At 45.0% G+C, this 24,834-nt stretch overlaps 1 protein-coding gene across 1 annotated transcript in view; it reads left to right on the forward strand.

Annotated features, from left to right (window-relative positions):
• Positions 1-1,392: 1,392 nt before the first annotated feature.
• The window catches only part of c8h1orf35 (chromosome 8 C1orf35 homolog), a 45,047-nt gene continuing 21,605 nt past the window's right edge, over positions 1,393-24,834 (forward strand). The window contains exons 1-5 of the mRNA XM_080194518.1: positions 1,393-1,548; positions 3,274-3,424; positions 8,371-8,416; positions 8,894-8,976; positions 14,352-14,424. Of these exons, the coding sequence (XP_080050644.1) occupies positions 1,455-1,548; positions 3,274-3,424; positions 8,371-8,416; positions 8,894-8,976; positions 14,352-14,424 (447 nt within the window). The 5' untranslated portion in view covers positions 1,393-1,454. The remainder of the gene's footprint in view (positions 1,549-3,273; positions 3,425-8,370; positions 8,417-8,893; positions 8,977-14,351; positions 14,425-24,834) is intronic.

Below are 24,834 nucleotides of genomic sequence, written 5' to 3' on the forward strand. Positions count from 1 at the left end.
AATGTATATATAGCACGCAAGAAACAATACTTTTCACTCAATCCCAATACATGACAATAATGAATCAAATCAAATATCAGATGTTTAAGAACATAAGAAATAGGAGCAGGAGTAGGCCATCTAGCCCTTCGAGCCTGCCCCACCATTCAATAAGATCATGGCTGATCTGTCGTGGCTCAGTTCCACATTCCTGCCCTCTCCCCATAACCCTTAATCCCCTCTCTCATCAAAAACCCATCAACCCGCGTCTTAAAAATATTTAGCAAGGTAGCCTCCACCACTTCAACGGGCAGAGAATTCCAGAGATTCACCACCCTTTGAGTGAAGAAGTTCCTCCTCAACTCCGTTCTAAACCGCCCCCCTTTTATCTTGAGGCTGTGCCCCCTAGTCCTACTATCCTTTCTGAGCGGGAAGAGTCTCTCCACCTCTATCCTATCCATCCCATTCATCATCTTATACGTCTCAATGAGATCTCCCCTCATTCTTCTAAACTCTAACGAGTACAAGCCTAGTTTATTCAGCCTCTCCTCATAGCTCAACCCCCTCAACTCCGGTATCAGCCTAGTAAACCTTCTCTGCACTCCCTCCAAGGCCAAAATATCCTTGCGTAAGTACGGCGCCCAAAACTGCACACAGTACTCCAGCTGTGGCCTCACCAATGCCCTAAACAGCCGCAGCAAGACCTCCCTACTTTTATATTCAATCCCCCTCGCTATGAAGGCCAGGCCAGCATCCCTGCCTCGTGAATCATGCAAATGGCCATTGTATTTGTCCAGATCAGTTATAACCAGGGCTGTATCTCTGCACAAGATATAAGGGTCTGCGCTGCACAAAACCGGGTGAGATATACCTCAGCAAAAACAAAATAAAAATGTACATGCCAGAAATCTGAAATAGCAGAAACTGCTGAAAATACTCCACCCTGTTTCACTTTTTATACTCACGTATAAAAAGTGAAACAGGGTGGAGCATTCAAGTTCCTCTCTCCACAAATGCTGTCTAAACTGCTGAGTCTTTCTAGTTTTTCCCCTTATACACTAGAGGGCGGCAGAGGTATAGCCCACACAAAAGATGCCCCTCACTAAGATGGCGGCACACTGTTTCTAAGGTCAGGAGAGATGCCACTTAGTAAGATGGCGCCACATGCTTTCTTACCCAACGAAAGATGCCCCTCAATTAGATGGCGGCGCGCTGTTTCCAACCTACGAAATATGCCCCTCATCAAGATGGCGGCGCACGCTTTTTAAACCAACGGAGATGCCCCTCATCAAGATGGCGGCCCGCGGTTTCCCACCGTACAACAGATGCCCTTCAGTAAGATGGCTGCGCTAAATCGTCATCCATCTGCGCCGCCCCTCAGCCGGAAGTGGTGGTCGCTTTTCCTGCGAGGTTCCAGCTGCGGCCGGGACGGGATCAGCTCTGGGTTGTGTTGTTTTTTTGTGCCCGGCTGGAAGATGATGGGCTCGGCCCGGGGAGGGGTGCGCGGCGGACAGGATCAGTTCACCTGGGAGGAGGTGAAAGCGGATAAACATCGGGAGAATTACTTGGGTAAGGAGAGAGGGAAAGGGGAGGAGGGGATTAGGAGCGTGAGGGGGGCGGGGGGGGTGTGAGGGGGGGTGGGTGGGGGGCGGGGGGGGTGTGAGGGGGGCGGGGGGGTATGGGGGGGAGGGTGAGGGTGTAATGGAAGTTGGGAAGGGTGTGGGGGAGGGCAAGGGGCCGTAGGATTGGGAGGGTGTGGGTTGTTGGGGGGGAGGGGAGGGGAGGGGGTGGGGACGTAGGAGGGAATGTGCGGGGTCGGTGGGGGGGGGGGGGGGGAACAGTGCGTGGGTGGAGGGGAGGGTGTGTGGGCAGGTTAGGAGTGAGGGGCGTGGGTGGCCAGGTGGAGGGTGTGGAGTGAGGGGCAGCGGTGTGTTAGGGGGAGTGGACTGAGGGGCCGGGGTGGTGTGGGAGTGGGGGGGGGAGTGAGGAGCTGGGGTTTAGGGTGGGGAATGGACTGTTTGTGGGGAGATGGGGGAAAGGGAATGGAACAGGATGGCTGGGACAGGGTGAGGAGCGCAGGGTGCTGATGGAAAGTGGGTTAGGGGATGGTGAAGGGTGTTGAGGGGGCTTAGTCCTGAGTGAAGAGGGAGTGCGGTTAACCCTCAAGGGGAGGGAGGGAGTGCGGTTGTGTTAATGCCTGTGAAGGTAATCGCTGAGGAGAGGGAGTAATCACTGAAGGAAAATTCCCTGAAGGGTGATGGGGTTAATCCTGAGGGGAGACGGGGTCATCCGTGTGGGGGAGTGAAGGAGGGGTCTTTCCAGAGGAGTAATCCAAGGGGGAAGAGGAATGAGACAGCAGTCACTGAGGGAGTGGTCCCTGAGGGGAGGTTGAAGGGAAAGATCATGGGATGTGAGTGTTACATTGCTCATGCCTAATTGTCCTTGAACTGAGTGGCTTGGTGGACCAGGGGCCTGTGAGGAGTGAATCAGGTTACTGTGGATCTAGAGTCACATGTAGAGAGGATGGCAGATTTCCTTCCCTAAAAGAATTAGTGAAGCCCATGGGTTTTTATGACAACTGATTGTTTCCCTTACTGAGACTAGCTTTATATTCCAGATTTTATTAATGAATTTAAATTCCACCAGCTGCCCAGGCTTGAATCTGCGTCCCCTGTACTGATTTGAAAACCCATACTGAGTTTCTGGATTACTAGTTTAGTGACATTGCCATTATGCTACGGTCTCCCCAATCCCTGAGTGAGGGGGTAGAGGAGGGGGTAATCACTGAGGTGGGAGATAGAAGGGGTAATCATGAGTGAGCTTGGAGCTGAGAGGGGTCTTATCCTTCGTGTAATGGTGGGGATGCGTGGTAGTTATGGGTGTAACCTCTGTGACAGTATCACTTACTAACCTGTCCCTCCAGTGCCCTGTGTCACTGAACATTTCTTTGCTGATAATAAACAAACTGCTTGCATTGACAGGCCACATTGTATGGCAAAGGCCAGTATCTAATGTGAGAAAAATCATGGAACAGAAGTTATTTTTTGGATATGAAACATTAGAAGTTGTGGAGCAATTTGTTAATGGCTAGTCTCACAGACACAGAGAGAATTGACAGAAAATGGTGCAGGTGATTATTGGAGCAGAGGCTGTGGATTTGTAATGATGTGAATTTTTGGTGGGACCCCAAGGAGGGGCTGTGAGCAACTGTGCCTGAAATGACCTATCTTGAGGATTTGTTGTCATTAAAAAAAATACACATCCTTAATTGAGTTTTTTTGTCATATCTTGCAGGAAATTCATTGATGGCACCAGTTGGACGATGGCAGAAAGGGAAGGACCTGACCTGGTACGCTAAAGAGAAGAAAACTGAGGGGACACAGTCTCGCAGCGAGGAATTGATGGCTGTTCGAAGAGCTGAGCAAGAGGCCCTCATGGCAGCACTGTGAGTGTCGAGAATAACACATACCTGCTGCCATTGTCTCCCCCCTCTACTGAAGCCTCTGGATTATGGTTCCGTGGGCAGCAGCGTTCCTCTCAAGCTTCTAAATGGAGTGCAGTGAAGGCCACACCCCATTGTCAGCACACTTGCAAACTAATGGTCATTCTGCACTTAGGTACAATGCCATTTCCGATCTCTATAACTCAACACCAAACAGTGCGTTTCCCTATTACTTCATTGGTGGCCTGGGGTGTTGGGGATAGGGGGAAGAGTGGAGCAAGTCCGAACTATAACAGTAGCTTGGATTTATGTGGTGTTTGTTACGTAGTTGAAACATCTCAAGTTTTTTCAGGATTGTGTTTCAACCACAAGTGATACAATGTCAAAGAAGGAAATATTGAGAAAGATGCCCAAAAGCTTTGTCAGAAATTTAGATTTTAAACAGCATTTAAAGGAGAGGAAAGAGAAGTTTGAGAATAGCTGAAAGCACAACCTCTGATGGGAAATGCACAAGGAGGTGCAGGAGCTCAGAGCGGGAGTGGTTTGTGGGGGAGTGGGTGAGTGGTGGGGGGTAATTGCCTCACACACAGACACACAATGTTGGGATTTGAACGTTAAGGATTTATGTTTCATATAATAACTCATTTGATTGTGTTTTTGCATAATATGGCACACTGCATTTCTCAGCACTCTTGCCATTTCTCAGTAGCCATCACTGACTTTGCTCCTGCCTTGGATTTTGAACCCAGCCTTCCTGGTGTCAAGCAGTAGATTGCAAACTCTGCCACTCATACCAGCTTCCCAATGTGCCAATATTGACCCAGTATGTGTCCTGCTGAATTCTGTGCATATGTCTTGCAAAAAGGTTCAGTATATTTTGTGCACATTCAAACACTGATGAGTGGACCCAAGCAGGTGATCTTTTTATCACACCGAGTGTTCATTGCTCTGCACGTAGATCCAAACCTATCTAATCTCTATGCACTTCTGGATAACTATTATTCTATGTATAAATATCCCAACCCTAGACCATGATTAGCATAATTAACCTTTTGACCATTTGAATAATTAAAATTTACAAAGCGTGAACAATTTTTAAAGAAAGATAACTTGATTGTGAAATGAGTATTTCTTCTTTGTATGCAGTGTGTTTTACTTTATTCTTTCAAAGGCTATGGGCTTCACTGGCTGAGTCAACATTTGATGGACACCCCTAATTGTCCTCTTGAATTGCTGCACTCCACGTGGTGTAGGAACATCTTGAGTGCTGTTAGGGAGGGAGTTCCAGTGTTTTAATCCAGTGACAGTGAAGGAACAGCAATATATTTCCAAGTCATGATGGTATGTGGCTTGGAGGGGGTCTTGCAGGTAGTGGTGTTCCCATGTGTCTGCTGCCTTTGCCCTACATGGTAGAATTTTAAAGGTGCAGATGAAGGTGGCGCAAGTTTCTGCAATGCGTCTTGTAGATGGTACAAACTGCTGCTGCTGTATACTGGAGGTGGAAAGAGTGAATGTTTACTGTGCTGGATGGGGTGTCATTCAAGCATACTGCTTTGTCCTGGATGGTGTTGATCACCTTGAATGTTGCTGGAGCTGCACCCACCCAAGCAAGTGGAGAGTATTCCATTACACTCCTGAGTTGTGTCTTGTAGATGTGGACAGGCTTTGAGATGTCAAGAGGCGAGTTACTCGCTGCAGAATTCCCAGCCTCTGCTCTGCTGTTGTAACCACATATGGCTGCTCCAGTTCAATTCCTTACCAGTGGTAACCACAGGAAAATGTCAGTGTTGGTAATGCCATTCAATGTCAAGGGGAATGGTTGGATTCTCTCCGTTGGAGGTGGTTGTTGCCTGGTTGTTCTTGCTACTTATCAGCCCAAATTTCATATGGACACAGACTGCTTGAGTATTTGAGCAGTTGTGAACGGTGCTGAACACTGTGAAATTATCAGCAAACATTCCCATTGATGCAGCTGATCATGGTTGACCCTGAGGAACTCCAGCAGTGATGTCCTGGGACTGTGATGATTAATTTCCAGTAACTACAACCATTTTCCTCTGTGCTGAATGTGACTCCAACCTGTGGAAAGTTATCCCCTTGATTCCCATTGCCTTCAGTTTTGCTCAGGTTTCTTGACACTATACTCAGTCATAGTCATAGAGGTTTACAACATGGAAACAGGCCCTTCAGCCCAACTTGTCCATGCCGTCCCTTTTTGTAATCCCGAAACTAATCCCAAAATCCTCTATACCCACCTTACACCTGTAACTGTCTAAATGCTTTTTAAAAGACAAAATTGTACCCGCCTCTACTACCACCTCTGGCTGTTTGTTCCAGACCCTCATCACTCCGTGTGAAAAATTGTCCTTCTGGACCCTTTTGTATCTCTCCCCTCTCACCTTAAACCTATGCCCTCTAGTTTTAGATTCCCCTAACTTTGGGAAAAGATATTGACTATCTAGCTGATCTATGCCCCTCATTATCTTATAGACCTCTATAAGATCACCCCTCAGCCTCCTATGCTCCAGAGTCCCAGCCCATCCAACCTCTTGTCATAACTCAAATCATCAAGTCCTGGTAGCATCCTAGTAATCTTTTCTGCACTTTTTCTAATTTAGTAATATCCTTTCTGTGAATATGATGGCCAGAACTGTACACAGTATTCCAAGTGTGGCCTTGTACAGCTTCAACAAGATGTCCCAATTCCTGTATTCAATGTTCTGACCGATGAAACCAAGCATGCCGAATGCCTTCTTCACCATTCTGTCCACCTGTGACTCCACTTTCAAGGAGCTATGAACCTGTACCCCTAGATCTCTTTGTTCTGTAACTCTCCCTAATGCCCTACCTTCAACTGAGTAAATCCAGCCCTTGTTCGATCGACCAAAATGCGTCACCTCGCACTTATCTAAATTAAACTCCATCTGCCATTTCTCAACCCACCGGCACAATTGATCAAGATCCCCTTGCAGTCCTAGATAGCCGCCTTCACTGTTCACTATACCACCAATCTTGGTGTCATCTGCAAACTTACTAACCATGTCTCCAATATATAAATGTATAATATGAATGATTATTAATATAATATAAATGATAAATAACAGTGGACCCAGCACCGATTCCTGAGGCACACCACTAGTCACAGGCCTCCGCTTTGAAAAACAACCCTCTACAACAACTCTCTGGCTTCTGTTATTTTTGTATCCATTCGGCTACCTCACCCTGTATCCTGAAGGTTTCACCTTACGTAACAATCTATCATGTGGTACCTTGTCAAAGTCCATGTAGAGAACATCAACTGCGCTGCCCTCATCTAACTTCTTTGTTACCCCTTCAAAAAACTCAATTAAATTTGTGAGACATGATTTTCCACTCAAAGCCATGCTGACTGTCCCTAATCAGTCCTTGCATCTTGAAATGCCAGTAGATCCTGTCTTTCAAAATACCTTCTAACAGCTTACCCACTACAGATGTCAGGCTCACTGGCCTGTAGTTCCTAGGCTTTTCCCTGCAGCCCTTCTTAAACAAAGTCAGAACATTCAAACAGCCAAATGGTGACATGAGATCAAGGAGAGTCACTCTTGCCTCATCTTGAGTTCAGCTGTTTTATCCTTTTTTGCACCAAGCCTGTAATGAGGTCAGAGCTGAGTGGCCCTGGATGAACCAAACTGAGTATCAGTGAGCAGGTTATTACTGAGTTGGCACTTAATACAGTATTGATAATCCCTTCCATCAATATGCTGTTGATTAAGAGTGGTAATTGGCCATGTTTAATTAATCCTGCTTTTTGTTGGTAGGACATAACTGTGCAATTTTCCATGCTGCTGAGTAGATGCCAATCTTACAGCTATACTGGAATTTCTTGGCCGGAGGTGCAGCTGGTTTCAGATCACACATCTTCAATGCTATGCCTGAATGTTGCCTGTGCGTTCAGTTGTATCTTGCTATCATGTGGAGTGAATCGAATTGGCAGAAGATTGGTATCTGTCTTGCTGGCGACTTCAGAAGGAGGCTGAGATGGATCATCCACTTGGCACTTCTGGCGCCACAATATGTTGCTCATCAAGCCACATTTGGTGGCACAGTAGTTAGCAGGACAGCACAGTAACACAGTGGTTAACACTGGTGCTTCTCAACGCCAGGGATCCGGGTTCAATTTCCAGCTTGGGTCACTGTCTGTGTAAAGTTTACACGTTCTCCCCATGTCTGCGTGGTTTTCTCCGGGTGCTCCAGTTTCTTCCCTCAGTCTGAAAGACGTGCTGGTTAGGTGCATTGACCTGAACGGGTGCCGGACTGTGGTGACTAGAGGAATTTCATGGTAACTTCATTGCAGTATTAATGTAAGCCTTACTTGTGACTAATAAATAAATTTTACTTTTAAATTTAAGAATCAGAATGATAATTGGGCCTTGCTCATTATTTTTATTCAATTAAAGATGGCTCTGGAAATCAGGATACTCTAATTGGTATTATGTCTTATTGGGGAAGTACTGAGGGAGATTTGCTCAGCGTCAAATGTGGGCTGTTACTGGTGTCAGTTTTCTGGGATTATTTAGGGACACAACCTCTGCTGCAATCAACTTGGGAGTGTTTGGTCCGTGCAGACTGACCTTATGCTGTATCTGATCTGCTGTACCTGTCTTTGAATGTTTGATGGGATAATTAGTTGTTGCTGTATTTGAACTGTAAGTAGTGTCTCAACACCAGGTTAAAGTCCAACAGGTTTATTTGGTAGCACGAGCTTTAGGAGCACTGCCCCTTCATCAGGTGAGTCTATTTGAACTGGGAGTGTTTGATGGAGCAGAGTGGATGGGATGTTACTTTATACAGAAGAATGAGATAATTTGATTTTACCATACTCATCAATAGGACTTATCAAACACAGAAAATAAATCCTTCCAACAGGATCTAAACATAAAACCAATGGTATTTTCTTCTTTTGTCATTAGGGGGTACAAAAATCCCAAAAGGAAACCTACTGGTGTAACTAAAGAGGTAAGGAATGAGTGAAGTGTGCTATAATTAATGAAAATGTTGTCAAAGCGGGTGTGTGATCCTATTTGATTGATGTATTGCATTCTGCACGTGATCCTCTGTGTAATGTACTGCATCTTGTGTGTAATATATTGCACCATCTCCTGTGTAATGTACTGCACCATGTGTGTGTGAAATCTGTGTTGTACTGCACCCTGTGTGTGTCATCTTCTGTGTGTTTTACTGCACCCCTGTGTAACTTAGTGGAGGAAGAATCAACTGAAGCTTCCAAAGGGGAATTAGATAGCACCAAAAGAGTGCAACACTACAGGATAACAGTAGAATTAGCTGACTTGCTCTTGTAGTGAACTGGCATGGATTGACGGGCCACATGGCTGCTTCTTGCACTGTAACCATTGTATGACCATATGATTCTTTGTGGTGAGATAGATGTTGTTTACACTGTCTTTTTAAAAATTTATTCTCATCTAATTTCAGGAACTGGCAGAGGTCTGCAAGCGTGAGGTTGTGGAACCAGACAGCAAAGATGTTGACCGAGTCCTTGGACTTGGCAGTTCCAGGTAGGGAGAGCTGTTTCTTACTAGTTCTAGTTTTCCCAAATCTATCCGTTATGTACTATACTATATATTACTGTGTATAACGCTCCCAAATGTATACTGACATATCATTACTGGATATGCCACTCTTGTATGTATTCTATGATGACCTTCCTGTGTATGTTCGCATCCCTGAAACCTGCCTTTCACTCTAGTCGTTTGACATGTGAATGCTGGTCAATGTTTTCTAGATCTCCATAAGATCCTTTCTGAAGCAGCTCTTTGTAAGGCTCAGGACTGTTAGCATATATAGTTCTGCCTTTTGGTTAACTCCAAGAACCAGGCGTAGAACTTCTAAAAATTCATTCACGGGATGTGGGCATTGTTGGCTAGGGCAGCATTTGCCCACCCCAATTGCCTTTGAGAAGGTTGTGATGAGAACTGTTTGAACTATTGCAGTCCATGTGGTGTAGGTACATCGAATGTGCTGTTAGGAGGAAATTCCAGAGCTTTGACCCAGCAACAGGGTAGTGAGTGGTTAGGGGGGGAATTTCCAGGTGGTGGAGTTTCCATGTCTCTATAGCAACTGATCATGGGTTTGGAAGGTGCTGTGTATGGAGTCTTAATGAGTTCCTGCAGTACATTGCAAAGATGATGTACACCACAGTGGAGAGAGTGAAAGTTTGTGGTTGGGATGCTTTGTGTTGGATGGTGTCAAGCTTCTTGTGTTGTTGGAGTTGCACTCATCCAAACAAGTGAAGAGTGTTCCATCACACAGATGACTTGTGCCTTGTAGATGATGGACAGGCTTTAGGGAGCTAGGAGGTGAGTTACTCACTGAGGGATTTCTAGCCTCTGACCTGCTCTTGTAGCGCATAAGAAGTCTCACAACACCAGGTTAAAGTCCAACCAATTTATTTGATAGTAAAGTCACAAGCTTTTGGGGTTTGCCCCTTCGTCAGGTGAATCATGACTGCTCTTGTAGCCACAGTATTTGTGTGGCTGGTGCAGTTTAGTTTCTGGTTGATGCCACTAAATTATTGACAGTAAGGTAATGCAATTGAATGTTAAGGAAGATGGTTAGATTCTCTGGTGTTGGAGATGGTCATTGCCTGGCACTCATGTGGCATGAATGTTACTTGCTACTTGTCAGCCCAAGTATAGATGTTGCATTTGGATATGGACTGCTTCAATTTCTGAGGAGACGTGAATGGTGCTGAGCATTGTGCAATTATCAGTGACTATCCCCACTTCTGACCTTGTGATGGAGGTATGTCATTGATGAAGCAGCTGAAGGCCTAAGACACTATCCTGAGAAACTCCTCCAGTGTTGTTCTGGGACTGAAATGACTGAACTCTTAACTGCCACAACTATATCTTTTGTGCTATGTATAACTATAACCAGCGGAGGGTTTCCCCTCTGATTCCTATTGATACTACATTGGTCAAGTGCTGTGTTGATGTCAAGGGCAGTCACTCCCACCTCATCTCTGGAATTCAGTTATTGTCCATACTAGAACCAGGGCTGGTAATGAGGTCTGGAGCTGAGTTACCCTTGTGGTACTGAGCCTCAGTGAGGAGGTTGCTTGATGTTGATGACCCTTTCCCTCACTTCACTGAGAAGTCGAGAGTAGACTGATGGGGCAGTAATTGACTGGTTTAGACTTGTACTGCTTTTTATGTACAAGACATAACCTGGGCAATTTATCATATACTGCATTGCTCTACTCTGTTCAAGAAGGTCCCCTATAGGGCAGAGTTCAGATCTACATCTAGCTTTGTCCTGACCAGAGTCTTGTGCACACTTGCATGAAGCTAACTGTAATGTCTTTTTGTCTACATCATCAGGGTGAGGTGGGCTTTGGTGGTTGAGGTTGGTGGGGAAGGGGTTGCCAGTAATGCTGTCATATTGCCCATCCCTCAATGACTGAGCAGTTGGCACTAGACCTCACAATTGCATTGTTGGCTTTTCATCCTGAGATGAGCTCAATGCTGCAGTTTGGCCATTAGTTGTCACCATAGAGCTAATTATTGAGGGTGGACAGGAGTTGAGATCTATAAGTCTCACTCAGTTTATTCCCCTTCCTGGCTAATTTGGGTCAGTGATCTGAAATTAATTTTCAGAAAGAATTAACCTCATAAGCAATGAATCAACTATAGAATAATAGAGGCCATTTGGCCTGTCAAGTTTTTGCCAGCTCTCTGCAAGAGCAATTCACCTAATGCTAATATGCTGCCCTTTCCCTTTAACCCATACTTTTTTTTAATCTTCAATTTATTTTCCTTTTGAAAGTTTCAATTGAGTCTGCTGCAACTCTCACTCAGGCAGTGCATTCCAGATCCTGACCACCTGCTGTCTTTAAAAAAACAGCTTTTCTTCATGTCATTGTTGCACCTTTTCCTTAAACTGGTGTCTTCTAGTTCTTGACCCTCTTGCCAATGGGAAGGATTTCTCTGCATCTCGATTTTTGAATACCTCTTTCAAATCTCCTCTCAATTTGAGAAGAGCCCCAGCTTCACCAATCTATATACATAACAAGTTCCTCATCGACTTTTGTAAACATTTCCTGCATTCTTTCTTCACATCATTTCTACAGTGTATTGCCCAGTTTTGGACACACCCTTCCAGCTGAGGCTAAACCAGTATTTTATAAAGGTTCTCCTTAACCTCTCTGCATTTGTTCTCTATTACATTTCTCATCTGCCAATTATGTGCACATTTTTCCCCATGTCTTTGTTCCTGTACCTCTTTTAGAATTGTTGCTATTATTTTATATTGCCTCTCTTCAGTCTTAGTTAAAGTGTATCACTTTTCGGCATTAAATTTAACCTGCTACGTTTGCCCATTCCACCATAGGAACATAGGATTAGGAACATAAGTAGATCATTTGGCACTTCAAGCCTGCTCTGCCATTTGATAAGATCATGTCTGATCTGGTAGTAGTCTCAACAGTTTCCTGCTTTCTGTCTGTATCCTTTCTTGAACAGAGGGGTTACGTTTTTGCTATTTTTCAACATGATGGAAGCTTTTCAGAATCTAGGGACTTATGGAAAATTACAAAGAACAAAGAACAACACAGCACAGCACGGGAAACAGGCCCTTCGGCCCAACGAGCCCACGCCGCCGTCCCACTGTCTCAGTGACCTATTCATGATTTTAGTCTACGCCTAATGTGCGAGGATCAGGGAGGTCCAATATAGGGACAATTTAGTACCCAATCAATCAGCCTAAAAGCACATCTTTGGGATGTGGGAGGAAACCGGAGTACCCGGAGGAAACCCACGCAACCACGGGGAGAACGTGCAAACTCCCACAGACACAGGCCCAAATCCATGTGTCCGCACAGCAACAGAGATAGTCTCTGAGCTGTCATGTTGCCCTCGAGATGGTCCAGTTTAAGCACACTAACGACATGAAGCAATAGGCAACTCCCGAAGCAACGTCCAAGAGCAGCCCACTACAACCTGCCGCATACATGCCCCTTGCTGGACTTAAATGCCTGTGGAGACAAAAAAGTTCATTATTAAACAGGCAAAGACTGTAACATCCCTGAGGCAAAAACGTAATCCCAAGCCTACAATGTTTAGTAAGGCCTGCTATATCTCCCTATATGTAGCCCGCTCATGTGGCTGTCTAAGTGACTCTTAAACAACCCTAGCATGCCTGCTTCCACCACCTTACTCGGCAGTGCATTCCACACCCCCACTACCCTTTGCGTGAAAAACTGCCCTCTAATATTTGTCTTATACCTAGCCCCCCTCACCCTAAGCCCGTGACCCCTCGTTCTATCCATTTCTAATAGCGGAAAAAGCTTACCACCATTTACTCTATCTATCCCCTTCATAATCTTATAAACCTCTATTAGATCCCCCCTCAGCCGACGTCTCTCAAGGGAAAACAGCCCAAGTTCGTTCAATCTTTCCTCGTAAGACAGCCCTTCCATACCAGGCAGCATCCTGGTAAATCTCCTCTGCACTCTCTCCAGGATCTCTACATCCTTCCGGTAGTACGGCGACCAGAACTGGACGCAGTACTCCAAGTGAGGCCTAACCAACGTTCTATACAACTGCAACATCAGACTCCTACTCTTATATTCTATACCTCTTCCTATGAAGGCTAACATACCATACGCTTTCCTCATCACATTCTGCACCTGCACCGACACCTTCAGGGACTTGTGCACTTGCACCCCCAGGTCTCTCTGCGTATCTATACTCCGGATAGTTCTACCTTTTATCGTATAACTCCCCTCCACATTATTCCGGCCAAAGTGCATCACCTCGCATTTCTCCGGATTAAATTCCATTTGCCATCTACCAGCCTGTCTATGTCCTGTTGCATTGCCAGGCACTGCTCCTCAGTACCCGCCAATCCAACCATCTTAGTGTCATCAGCAAATTTGCTGATCACACCACCTACCCCCTCTTCCAAGTCATTAATATATACCACAAATAGAAGAGGTCCTAGTACCGAGCCCTGCGGCACACCACTGGTGACAGACCTCCAATTGGAAAAGGAGCCTTCCGCTACTACCCGCTGTCTCCTCCTCCCAAGCCAGTTCTCCACCCATCTACATACCTGGCCTTGTATCCCATGAGCCTTCACCTTTTCTATCAGCCTACCATGAGGGACCTTGTCAAACGCCTTACTGAAATCCATATAGACGACATCAACGGCTTGTCCTGCGTCAACCGTTTTTGTCACCTCTTCAAAAAATTCCACTAGATTCGTAAGGCACGACCTCCCTGTAACGAAGCCATGCTGCGTATCCCTGATCAGATTGCAGCGCTCCAGATGTTCATACATCCTATCCTTGAGGATCCTCTCCATTAGCTTGCCTATAACTGAAGTCAAGCTCACCGGCCTATAATTCCCTGGGTTATCCCTCTGACCCTTTTTAAACAACGGTACTACGTTTGCAATCCGCCAATCCATTATTGTGTAGGCAAAACAGATTTGCATAGAGTAAGATCTCACAATGAGCAACAATGAGATGAATCAGTTTCCTTTGTTTTTGGTGACGTCTAACATTTGCCTAAATCAAAATCACATCTGCCACCTTTTGTCCAGTCATTTAATCCATCGATGTTGCTGTAATTTAATGCTCCTATGTACACTGCTTACAATGTCACCTTTCTTTGTAAAACTGACCCAATGTTTAAATGCTCCTAAGGTGATGAGCTGCAATTCCTCAGGAAGGGATGGGGTGGAATGTTACAAACCTTATACTGACGAGAATGGGTTGGCATCTCTTGTAGGGTTTTAAATTAATTTCCTCTTCAAACTCCTTTTGATTTTTTTTTAGTGTCACAAGTGGGCTTTTTGACATGAAATACTGAGCTAGCTGGAGTAAAGTGGCATCTGATTAACCAGCCTGTTCCAAACTGTTCCTTTCCAGTGGGACCGCTCCCAGAATGATGCTGACTAAAGAGGACCGTGAGGCGGCAAAGCTTGGACTGGCTATTTTTACGGTAAGGAAAGAGGCATTGCTCAATTATGTTAAAGATGGGATGGGACTAAAGTGAGACAGTTGTACAGAACCTTTGTCAGAGCAGAAGACATATTTGGACACAGCGTTCATGACTGATCCTTTATTGCCAAGGAGACTTCTTCAAGCTGCTCTGTCCAATTGTGTACAGTCAGCCTTTTTATAGGGCAATTCTTACAACTTGTACTAAAGATAATTGTTTCTAGTCACGTGCACTGGTAAATTATTTACATGTGATACGAAGAGGTAGGCCCGAGACGATAGATGTTAATCACGTCCCTAGTAATGCCATAATCTTAAGGGATGGATGGAATGATCATTCAGACAATGGTCATTTAATCGTGTCTTAATCACAGTTTTAGTGCTGTTATCAAGGACGTTCAGCTGCATCCTGTTGATATAGTGAAACATCCCCCTTGTCTGTGCTGACCATTTCATGTATATGTAGAGACAGCCAGTCTACAATGTAGGTATTGCTAATTTTCTTGGCCCCTGGCCGGCCTCCTGCTGAGCTCAGTTCTCCTCTCCCACACCTTGATTAGGCTTCACAGATCCATTCAAATGATATCAAGATTTATAAGGATTAAGTTATGAGGAAAGATTGCATTAATTTATGGTATATTCCTCCCCACAAGATCTGATCTAATCAAAAAGATTTTAAATGATAAAGGGATGTTATAGGGTAGATGCAGATAAGACATGTTCTCTGGAGGATCCAAAACAAGAGGGTAGAATCTTAAACTGGAGCCATGCCATTCTTTGATTTATTATTGTCACGTATTAACATACAGTGAAAAGTATTGTTTCTTGCACGCTATACAAACAAGACATACCATTCATTGAGAAGGAAACGAGAGAATGCAGAATGTAGTATTACAGTCATAGCTAGGGTGTAGAGAAAGATCAAATTAATGCAAGGTAGGTCCATTCAAAAGTCTGACAGCAGCAGGGAAGAAGCTGTTCTTGAGTGGGCTGGTACATGACCTCAGACTTGTGTATCTTTTCCCCGAAGGAAGAAGGTGGAAGAGAGAATGTCCAGGACGTGTGGGGTCCTTAATTATGCTGGCTGCTTTGCTGAGGCAGCGGGAAGTGTAGACAGAGGCAATGGATGGGAGGCTGGTTCTAAAGAGAAACCAGAAAGCACTTTTTCACACAAAGGGCAAATGGAGCTGTGATGTAGATCAGCATGGAATGTCCATGCAGATCAGCATGGACTCGCATATTGATGTAGTCACGACTCTTGATCATATAAAAACTAAATATATAAAGTGAGTTATTCAAAATGCTGCAGTTGGAATGATAAGATCCTCGTTTCCTTGGAGTTTTGATTTTCAAAATGTGGCCTTCAGAATTTAAAAGGAGCGTGAAGTGATTCTAAAGGAATCTCGGACATCAGTCTGATTCCCAGCATTTTTGTGTTTTACTAATTTACTAGGCCACTGTTTCTGGTACATAGTCATTTTTGTGATAATGGTTTGGGAAGCTGGTGCTGCCTTTCAGAAATGAAGACGTGGAGCCTGAATGTGTGTGTGTGCCAATATTGGTGGGAGCTCCTCGACAATGTGCTCATACAGGCTTTTAAAATGATGTTGATCTTGAAATTCAGCTATTGTGAAATCCTCCATCCTTTGTTTCATGGCACTGTTGTCTGTATTTGCTAAGCAATTGGCTGGAGTGACTTTTTCCCATACTTTCTATTAGAGCAACAGCCGTTTGGTTTAGGTGAGTCTTTTAACCAACAGCAACACAAAGTCTATCAACATGAGAACATAAGAAATAGGAGCAGGAGTAGGCCATCTGGCCCTTCGAGCCTGCCCCGCCATTCAATACGATCATGGCTGATCTGTCGTGGCTCAGTTCCACATTCCCGCCCTCTCCCCATAACCCTTAATCCCCTCTCTTATCAAAAATGCCGCAACTGAGTAATTCAAATGCCAGTACTCAAGGATGTCAGCTGCTTAGAAGGCAGCTTTGCTCACCACTACACCATCACTTTGCATGGACAAGTTGGGCCGAAGGGCCTGTTTTCATGCTGTAAACCTTTGACTATATATATATTTATATATAATCCCCCTCAATTGCGTATAAGGAACAGCCAGCTAGTACTGGCAACCTTTTTTTGGGACGGGCCAGCATTTATTGCCCATTCCTAGCAGCCCTTGAACTGAGTGGCTTGCGAAGCCATTTCAGAAGGCAGTTGAGAGTCAACCACATTCTGTGGCTCTGGAATCATATGTAAGCCAGACAAGGTAAGGATGTCATATTTCCTTCCCTGAAGGGCACTAATGAGCCAGATGGGTTTTTCCTGAGAATCGACAATGGTTTCATGGTCATCGGAAGATTTCAGATTTTTTTTATTGAATTCAAATTCCACCATCTGCCATGGTGGGATTTGAATCTGGGTCCCCAGAACATTAGCTGAGTTTCTGGATTAATAGTCTCGCGATAATACCACTAGGCCACCGCCTTCCCCTGGTGTGTTAGAGAAGAATATGCTGGGATAGCTTATGAGTCTGCTGAACAGGCTTGACAATAAACCTGAATCAGGTAAAGGCTACCATTGGATTCATTCTTCTATCATGTGCATTAATCAGAACCTTCCACACACACCTGACGAGGAACAGCGTTTCCGAAAGCTTGAGGGATTACTGTCAAATAAACTGGTTGGACTTTAACCTGGTGTTGTGAGACTTCTTACTGTGTTTACCCCAGTCCAACGCCGGCATCTCTATATCTTAATCAGAATTAACAGGGTAGAAGAGGAAGAAGAGAGCCATCTATAGTGGTATGTGGAATCAAAGTAGGCCTTCATCTTGAGTGACTAGGATGGCCAAAGAGGATATATCTCTCTGTTTCCAAAACCTCAAAATTCTTTGCTCCTTGACCTAGCTTATAGTTTTGCATGCGGATGATTTCCATGTCAAGTCCACTGCTTTGTTCAAACATCTGCTGAAATTTTGCTGCCAGTTCACCAGTTTCCATTTAAGAAAAAGTTTTGAGACAAACATCATGATTTTTTTCATCTTGTCTAACTCCTGAAATCGTCTTGTTGAATTCCTTTTTCCATTTGTTCAGGTGGTCACAAAGATTATTTGGATGGACCCCTTTGTTTGACCTGTGGTTGGCTTTTCTTTCCCCCCCTCTTCACGATTCAGCTCGTTTAGTTTTGCACTTGTGACCATAAGAAATGCCAAGTCCAGAGCTTTGCATTATATCATAGAAGCCCTACAGTGCAGAAGGAGACCATTCGGCCTATCGAGTGTGCACCAACAGTCATCCCACCCAGATCCTATCCCTGTGTTTACTCCACTAATTCCTCTAACCTAAGCACCCCGAGACACTAAGGAGCAATTTAGCATAGCCAGTCAACCTAACTCGCACATTTTCAGACAGTGGGAGGAAACGGGAGCATCCGGAGGAAACTCACGCAGACACGGGGAGATAGTGCAAACTCCAACAGACAGTGACCCAAGTGGGAATTGAACCCAGGTTCCTAGAGCTGTGAAGCAGCAGTGCTAACCACTATGCCACCGTGCTGTTCTAAATGACTATAGAGTCATAGAGTTTTATGGCACAGATAGAGATCCTTTGGCCCATTGTGTCTAAGAAAGCTAAGAAACATTTATCTATTCTAATCCCATTTCCCAGCACTTGTCTGTAAGCTTGTATGCTATGGCATTCCAAGTTGCTCATCCAAATACTTCTTAAATATTGACATTTCCTGCCTCTACCACCCTTTCGGGCAATGAGTTCCAGATTCCCACCACCCTCTGGATGAAAATGTTTTTCCTTAAATCCCCTCTCAAAATATCCTGCTCCTTAATTAAATGCATGTAAAGATGTGAAAGTGAAAGCAGTAGAAAGTTGATTCACTGGCAGAGAGAAGTGATTTGTAGCGAGCATCTGCCAAACAGGAAAGGAAACACAATCAGGCGGTTGGAAAAGGATTTTGTTCTTTCGACTTGCTGCAGGCTTCCACCCTAAAGAGCAGAAACTGCACTGTTTCTGGAAGGATTGAGGTGTGGAGTGGACATGTTTTAGAAAATTCTTACCACCTTTGAGAATTTATTGAAGAAGAAACTGATTGGTGCACGTCAATGAATATTAAATAGCTCAGTATAGTTTTATAATGCACTTCCTGTGAATTTGACATCATTAAATTAGTTTTTTTCGGGATGATTGGCTATCTTTATTAAAATGCTTACTGTCCCATCAATGCATTTTCAAGAGTATTAACAAAAAAAGCCCCTTTCCCACTCTCAAATATATCACGGAACACTTTCTCATGGGAATAAAAGAATTGCTTTCTATTACTGTGCCCATTTTTTAATTGTGGACATGGACTTTGCTGCATGGGCCAGCATTTATTGCCCATCTATAATTATTGCCTTGAGAAGGTGATGGTGAGCTCCAATATACAGTTGTGTTGGCTCATGTTAAACTTGCAATGAGCCTATAATGCAGAAGGAGGCCATTTGGCCCATCGAGCCTGCACTGACCACAATCCCACCCTATCACTGTAACTCCAGGCATTTACCCTGTTAATCGCCCTGACAGCGAGGGGCAATTTAGCATGGCCAATCAACCTAACCTGCATGTCTTTTGGAGTGTGGAAGGAAACTGGAACACCTGGAGGAAACTCATGCAGACACAGAATGTGCAAACTCCTCACAGGCAGTTACCCAAGGCCAGAATTGAACCTGGGTCCCTGGTGCTGTGAGGCAGCAGTGCTAACCACTGTGCTGCCCATGATTATGCACTTAATTAATGTAACAATGTTAACAATTCACCTAACCAGCACAATTTCAAGTGCTATTTAGGTAGATTTTGTAGATTACAGTCAAAACCACCCTGCCATGTTTCTGTGCCGTAAACATGTATGCAGATGGCTGAGATGCTCAGCCAATCGAAAAGAAGCATTGAAGAAATTAAAGACATTAACAAAACAAAGGAGAGCTGAATAGCCATGACACTGACAGACACACTGAAGAAAGAGGTGAAAAAAATAATACATTGAAACAAAGGATCCTCCCGACAACGTTGAAATTAACACAGAGAATGATGGAATAATAGGGTGGAGCCAGATCACAAACAGCAACACAGCTGCACATCCCAGGAAAGCTGTTGGCTGTGAAATGGATGTGAAACAGACCATTCATTTTAAAGATTTAAGCCGACCAACAGAAATTTGATTTATACAAATATAATTCCAAAATCCCAGTTCAAATCCAAGTTTGGGCTCTTGGTGTGCACAAATTAGCTGCCACATTGTCAACAACATAACAGATTTGAGCACCTTTATGGAATATGATTAACTCAAGTGCTTTTCTTACATCTACCAATGAGCAGAAACAAGTATGAATGTCTCTGTTAACTCGGAGACTGAACTGTTCCTCCTTCCCATAAATCAAAGCCAGGTGAATGATCTAAACAAATTCTGAATGCAAAATTTCACTGTCAGGGAACCATTCAGAAAATTCCTGGTCAGAAAGAACAAAACTGGCCAGAAACTAAAGAACAGACTGGGGGATGTGGAGGCTGTTAAACCTGTTGGGATTCTACTCTAAACGTTCAAATTAACTAACAAACAACATTAAAGTGTTTGCAGCATTGTTGTCCTCACAATTGCTAGAAATTACATTTCTTTTGAAATGTTTGCATTGTCTGGATAAAGATTACTTCAATTTGCAATCAAAATCATTTGTCACGACAAAATCTACAATATTGTGATGATTTAAAAGCTATCCAGATTGTGAACATTTTTTTTATTTCAAAAATATATCTTATTCATTAAAAATAGGCCATTGCAAAACGGCATTTCCGATAATTACAAAAGGTGTGAAAAAAACCAGTCATATTTACAATACTTTACGATGCTTAGTTACAAGACATTACGTTCATTTCAGTTCTTTAAATTATATACATTCATCAGATTTCACTGCTGCTTTTTCAGATCAGCACACAGTTTCACAGTCTGAAGGTGTTCTACAATTACTGGGCCCTCAGTCTACCTCTGTTGAAAGGCTTTAAACGGTGGCCTTTCCCCATTGCGCTTTTGCGGCAGCTGCCCCAAGTTTGATAGCATCCCTCAGCACGTAGTCCTGGACCTTGCAATGTGCAAGTCTGCAACACTCGGTCGAGGACACATCTTTGCACTAGAAGATCAGCAAGTTTTGGGCAGATCAAAGTGTGCCCTTCACCGAGTCGATGACCCTCCAGCAGCAGTTGATATTTGTCTCGATGTGCATCCTTGGAAACAGCCTGTAGAGCACAGAGTCCTGCGTCACCGAGCTGCTGGGGATGAACCTCGACAAATACCACTGCGTCTCACTCCAGACCTTCTTTGCAAAGACCCGTTCCAGTTCGAGGGCAGTGTGTGGTGGTGTTGAGACCTCGAGCATGCATGAAGGATCTGACGGGAAGTACCCTTCTCACCACCAGGTGAGAAGCCAGGTCTTAGTGCTAGTTTGTAAGATCTGGTGATGAGGCATTCTCCAAGGTGACACTGACAATCTGCTCAGGAAGCCATCCGACACGATCCGCCATCTTCTTTTCTCAGGGCCTCAAGGACATTGCGTGTTGACCACTGCATGATCGTCATGTGGTCATAGGTGTGTTGCCGGAAAAATTTCTCAACGAAGGACAGGTGCTGCAGTTCGGTCCAACTACTTGGAGTGTTCTGCAGCAGTGTGGCCAGACCTGTCCTCCTTGGGACAGGTAGAACCTCAAAAAGTAGTGGCACTTGCTGTTGGTGTACTGAGGATCTACACACAACTTGATGCAGCCGCACACAAAAGTGGCCATCAGGATGAGGGTGGCGTTGGGAACATTTTTCCCTCCATTCTCTGGAGATCTGTGCATCACTTCCCTCCAGACGTGATCCATCTTTGATCTCCAATAAATTTGAAGATGGCCTGGGTCACTGCTGCGCAGGATTTGGGAATAGGCCAGACCTGCGCCACATACAGCAAAACAGACAGTACCTCACACCGGATGACCAGGTATTTTCCTGTGATGGAGAGGGAGCGTTGTTTCCAAAAGCCCAATTTCTGCCTGCCTTTGGCGATGTGCTCTTCCCAGTTTTTGGTGCATGCCCCCACTGCTTCAAACCATATCCCCAGCACCTTAAGGTAGTCTGCCCTAATGGTGAAAGGGACGAAGGATCTGTCAGTCTAGTTCCCAAAGAACATAGCTTTGCTCTTGCCCTGGTTGACTTTGGCTCCCGAGGCCAGTTCAAACTGCTCACAGACTTGGAGGAGCTTGTGAACAGATGATGGATCCAAGACAACCACGTCATTCATGTACAAGGGAGGCTTTGACCTGCATGCCTCCGTTACCTCGGATTGTAACCCCTTTGATGCCTGGGTCCTTTCTGATGGACTCGGCAAAGGGTTCAATGCAACACACAAAAAGGACGGAGGAGAGAAGCAGCCCTGCCTGACTCCAGACCAGATCTGAGACCTATCTGATTCCCACCCATTGATTTGAAACTGCGTGACAGATGTCTGTATGGAGCATTGGATTCACTTGCGGATCCCGTCCCAAAGCCTATTTTGGAGAGCACATCCATCATGTAGCTGTGCGATATTCCGTCAAACATCTTCTCCTGATTAGGCTGATGAGGCAGGTATCCACCTGCCTGTCCTGCACATAGGCGATCGTATCCTTGAGTAGCGCGCGGCTATCAGAGATCTTCCTGCCGGGTACAGCACAGGTTTGATGAGGATGAATCACTGACCCCAGAGCAGACTTGACCCAGTTGGCGATGACCTTGGCTAGAATAGTCCACATATAACAGTGAAATGGCTTGCCAATTTCTAATTTCTTCTCCTTCTGCTTGTAGATGAGGGTAATGATGCCTTTCCTCATGGATTCTGACATGCTGCCTTCCAGAAGTGTACTCTTGTATACTTCCAACAGGTCCGGGCCTGTCAACTCCCCCAACGCCAAGTAAAATTCAGCCTGTAAGCCGTTGCTTCTGGGAGTTTTACCCTTCTGAAAGGACTTGACGGCTTTTGTCATCTCATCCAGAGATAACGGTCGGTCCAGGCTTGCCCACTTACTGTTGTCTAAGACCTGCGTGATAGATGACAGAAAAGACTGGGAGGCCCTGCTGTCAGTTAGTTCGTCATACAGTCCGGCATAGAAGGATTTGCACATCCTCAATGTCAGACTATGATGACTAACAGAGCCATCTTCTTCCTTCAGCTGCTGATCATAGAGGTTTCCCTGTGCACCTTTTGGAAGAAGAAACGCGAGTACAGAGTGGACCCTGGATCGGAAGATGACCTTGGAGGTCTCCGAGGCAAAGAGCGAGGCTTGCTGGCTCTTCACCTCCCGCAGGTCCCCCTTGACATCAACCTCCATTGACTGCAGTTGGAGCAGATTCTGCATGCTTTTCTAGAGTCAAGACATCCCCCTCGCGCGGTCTCTCCCTGACCTTCTGAACCTTTTGCGGATGAAGAACTTTTTGATGCTCTCCTTGATTGTTTCCCACCAGAACGATGGAGACTCGAAGAATAGCTTCATGTTCTCCAACCCTGGTAAATCCTTTTGAGTTCCTCGAGGTTCTCTGGGGTCAACAGTTCTACAGTTAGCTTCCAGAGCCCACTTTCTGGTTTTCCTCTAGCTGACAGTTGGCCAGCAGGAGGCAGTGGTCAGAAAAGAGCAGCAGCTTGATGTCTGTGGACCTGACTGTAAGCGCGTGGGATACAAACGTGAAGTCGATCCTGGAGTGGACAGACCCGTCTGGCTGCAACCACATGTATCTACGCTGTGCTCCATCTGCAGGGTTGCTGAAGAGTCTGAATGTAACGTCCAGTTTGTTTTCAGCCCAGCTAGATCACCCAGCCGTGTCGATGATATAGTTAAAGTCCTCAACCAGAATGATTGGCCTCGTTGTGGTGAGCAGCAGTGGTAGCTGTTCAAAGACTGCCAGCTGCTTGGACTTAATGGTGGGGGCATACACATTGATCAGCCTGAGAGGGCAGTTCTTGTATGTGATGTCTGCTACGAGGAGGTGACCTCCCACCACCTTAACTTCGGAGATGGTGAAGAACATAAGAACATAAGAAATAGGAGCAGGAGTAGGCCATCTAGCCCTTCGAGCCTGCCCCGCCATTCAATAAGATCATGGCTGATCTGTCGTGGCTCAGTTCCACTTTCCCGCCCTCTCCCCATAACCCTTAATCCCCTCTCTTATCAAGAACCCATCAACCCGCTTCTTAAAAATATTTAGCGAGGCAGCCTCCACCACTTCAACGGGCAGAGAATTCCAGAGTTGCTTCCAGAAGTTGCTTCCTCAAAGCAGAATGCCTCGGCTGGAGGAACAGCAGTCGTTCCCTCCTGACCAAATGGATGGTCTATGGGACCACACTCTCAACCAGTGCCTGTAGCTGCTGAGGTGAGGTATCCTGCTGTCCTGCAGGAATAGCAGGTAGGTTAAGTTGGCCACACATTGCAAACTGTCTTTAATGCTTCGCACATTAATAGATGCAAACTTCAAAGACATTTTAAAAATTTAAAAGATTTGATAGTTCTTACATATCTGGAGTCTTTCAGTCAGCATGCTTCAGTTGTTGTGTATGCCAATGCTGCTGACCAACTTCTGCAGGGCTGCGGTAGCAGTCCGACGCTGCCTCAGATCCCTGACCGTGACTGAGTGACATTGGTATTGTGTAGCCCTCGGTTGGTGCCAGGTTTGCAGACTGGTCTCCACTTTGGCCGCACTGCTGCTTCTGTCGGCTGGATGTTCCCTGGCTGTTTCGGTGGCCTGTGCTTGCTGTGGTTCCTGTGCAGATTGTGAATATTTTTAATCTAAATTTTAAAACTCAGACATATAAAATCAAAAGGTAGCATGCACATCTGAATCTGTGTCACAGTCTTTGCCCATCTCACTCAGCCTTTCATTCTTTTGTCAGTGGAACCCTGGAGTTTCTTGTTCTTTTTGAAGTTCCTCCTTTTATGTAAGTGGCCTGAGCCTGTGACATTTCATAGAGCAGATCTAAAAATCTCTGGAGGATTTTTCCTTGACTTTAACCACCTCACATCTGCATAAAGGATTAGCTCACCATAGGGGGCATCAAGCTTATCGAGGAACGATTTGGATAAGCCATGCTGCAAAGCTCTGACATGAATTGAATTGATGATCATGACAACAACATTACATGAGACATGTCAATAACTTTGCTCACTAGTAATTGTTGGTGGATATCACAGTGGTAATTGACAAAGGTGGGGAATTCAGGATCATTTCTGCAAAACCTGCATTGACACCCAGCACTGACGATGCATCATCGTGATTGAAACCGGTTTCTTGATTAGAATATTCTTCTATGTTATATACCTTTTGATTTTGTTGCAGAGATCCTCACCTCTTGTCTTCATTTTGAGT

This window comes from Carcharhinus amblyrhynchos, chromosome 8 (genome assembly GCF_965287045.1).
Source record: "Carcharhinus amblyrhynchos chromosome 8, sCarAmb.v2.hapA, whole genome shotgun sequence".
NCBI lineage: Eukaryota > Metazoa > Chordata > Chondrichthyes > Carcharhiniformes > Carcharhinidae > Carcharhinus > Carcharhinus amblyrhynchos.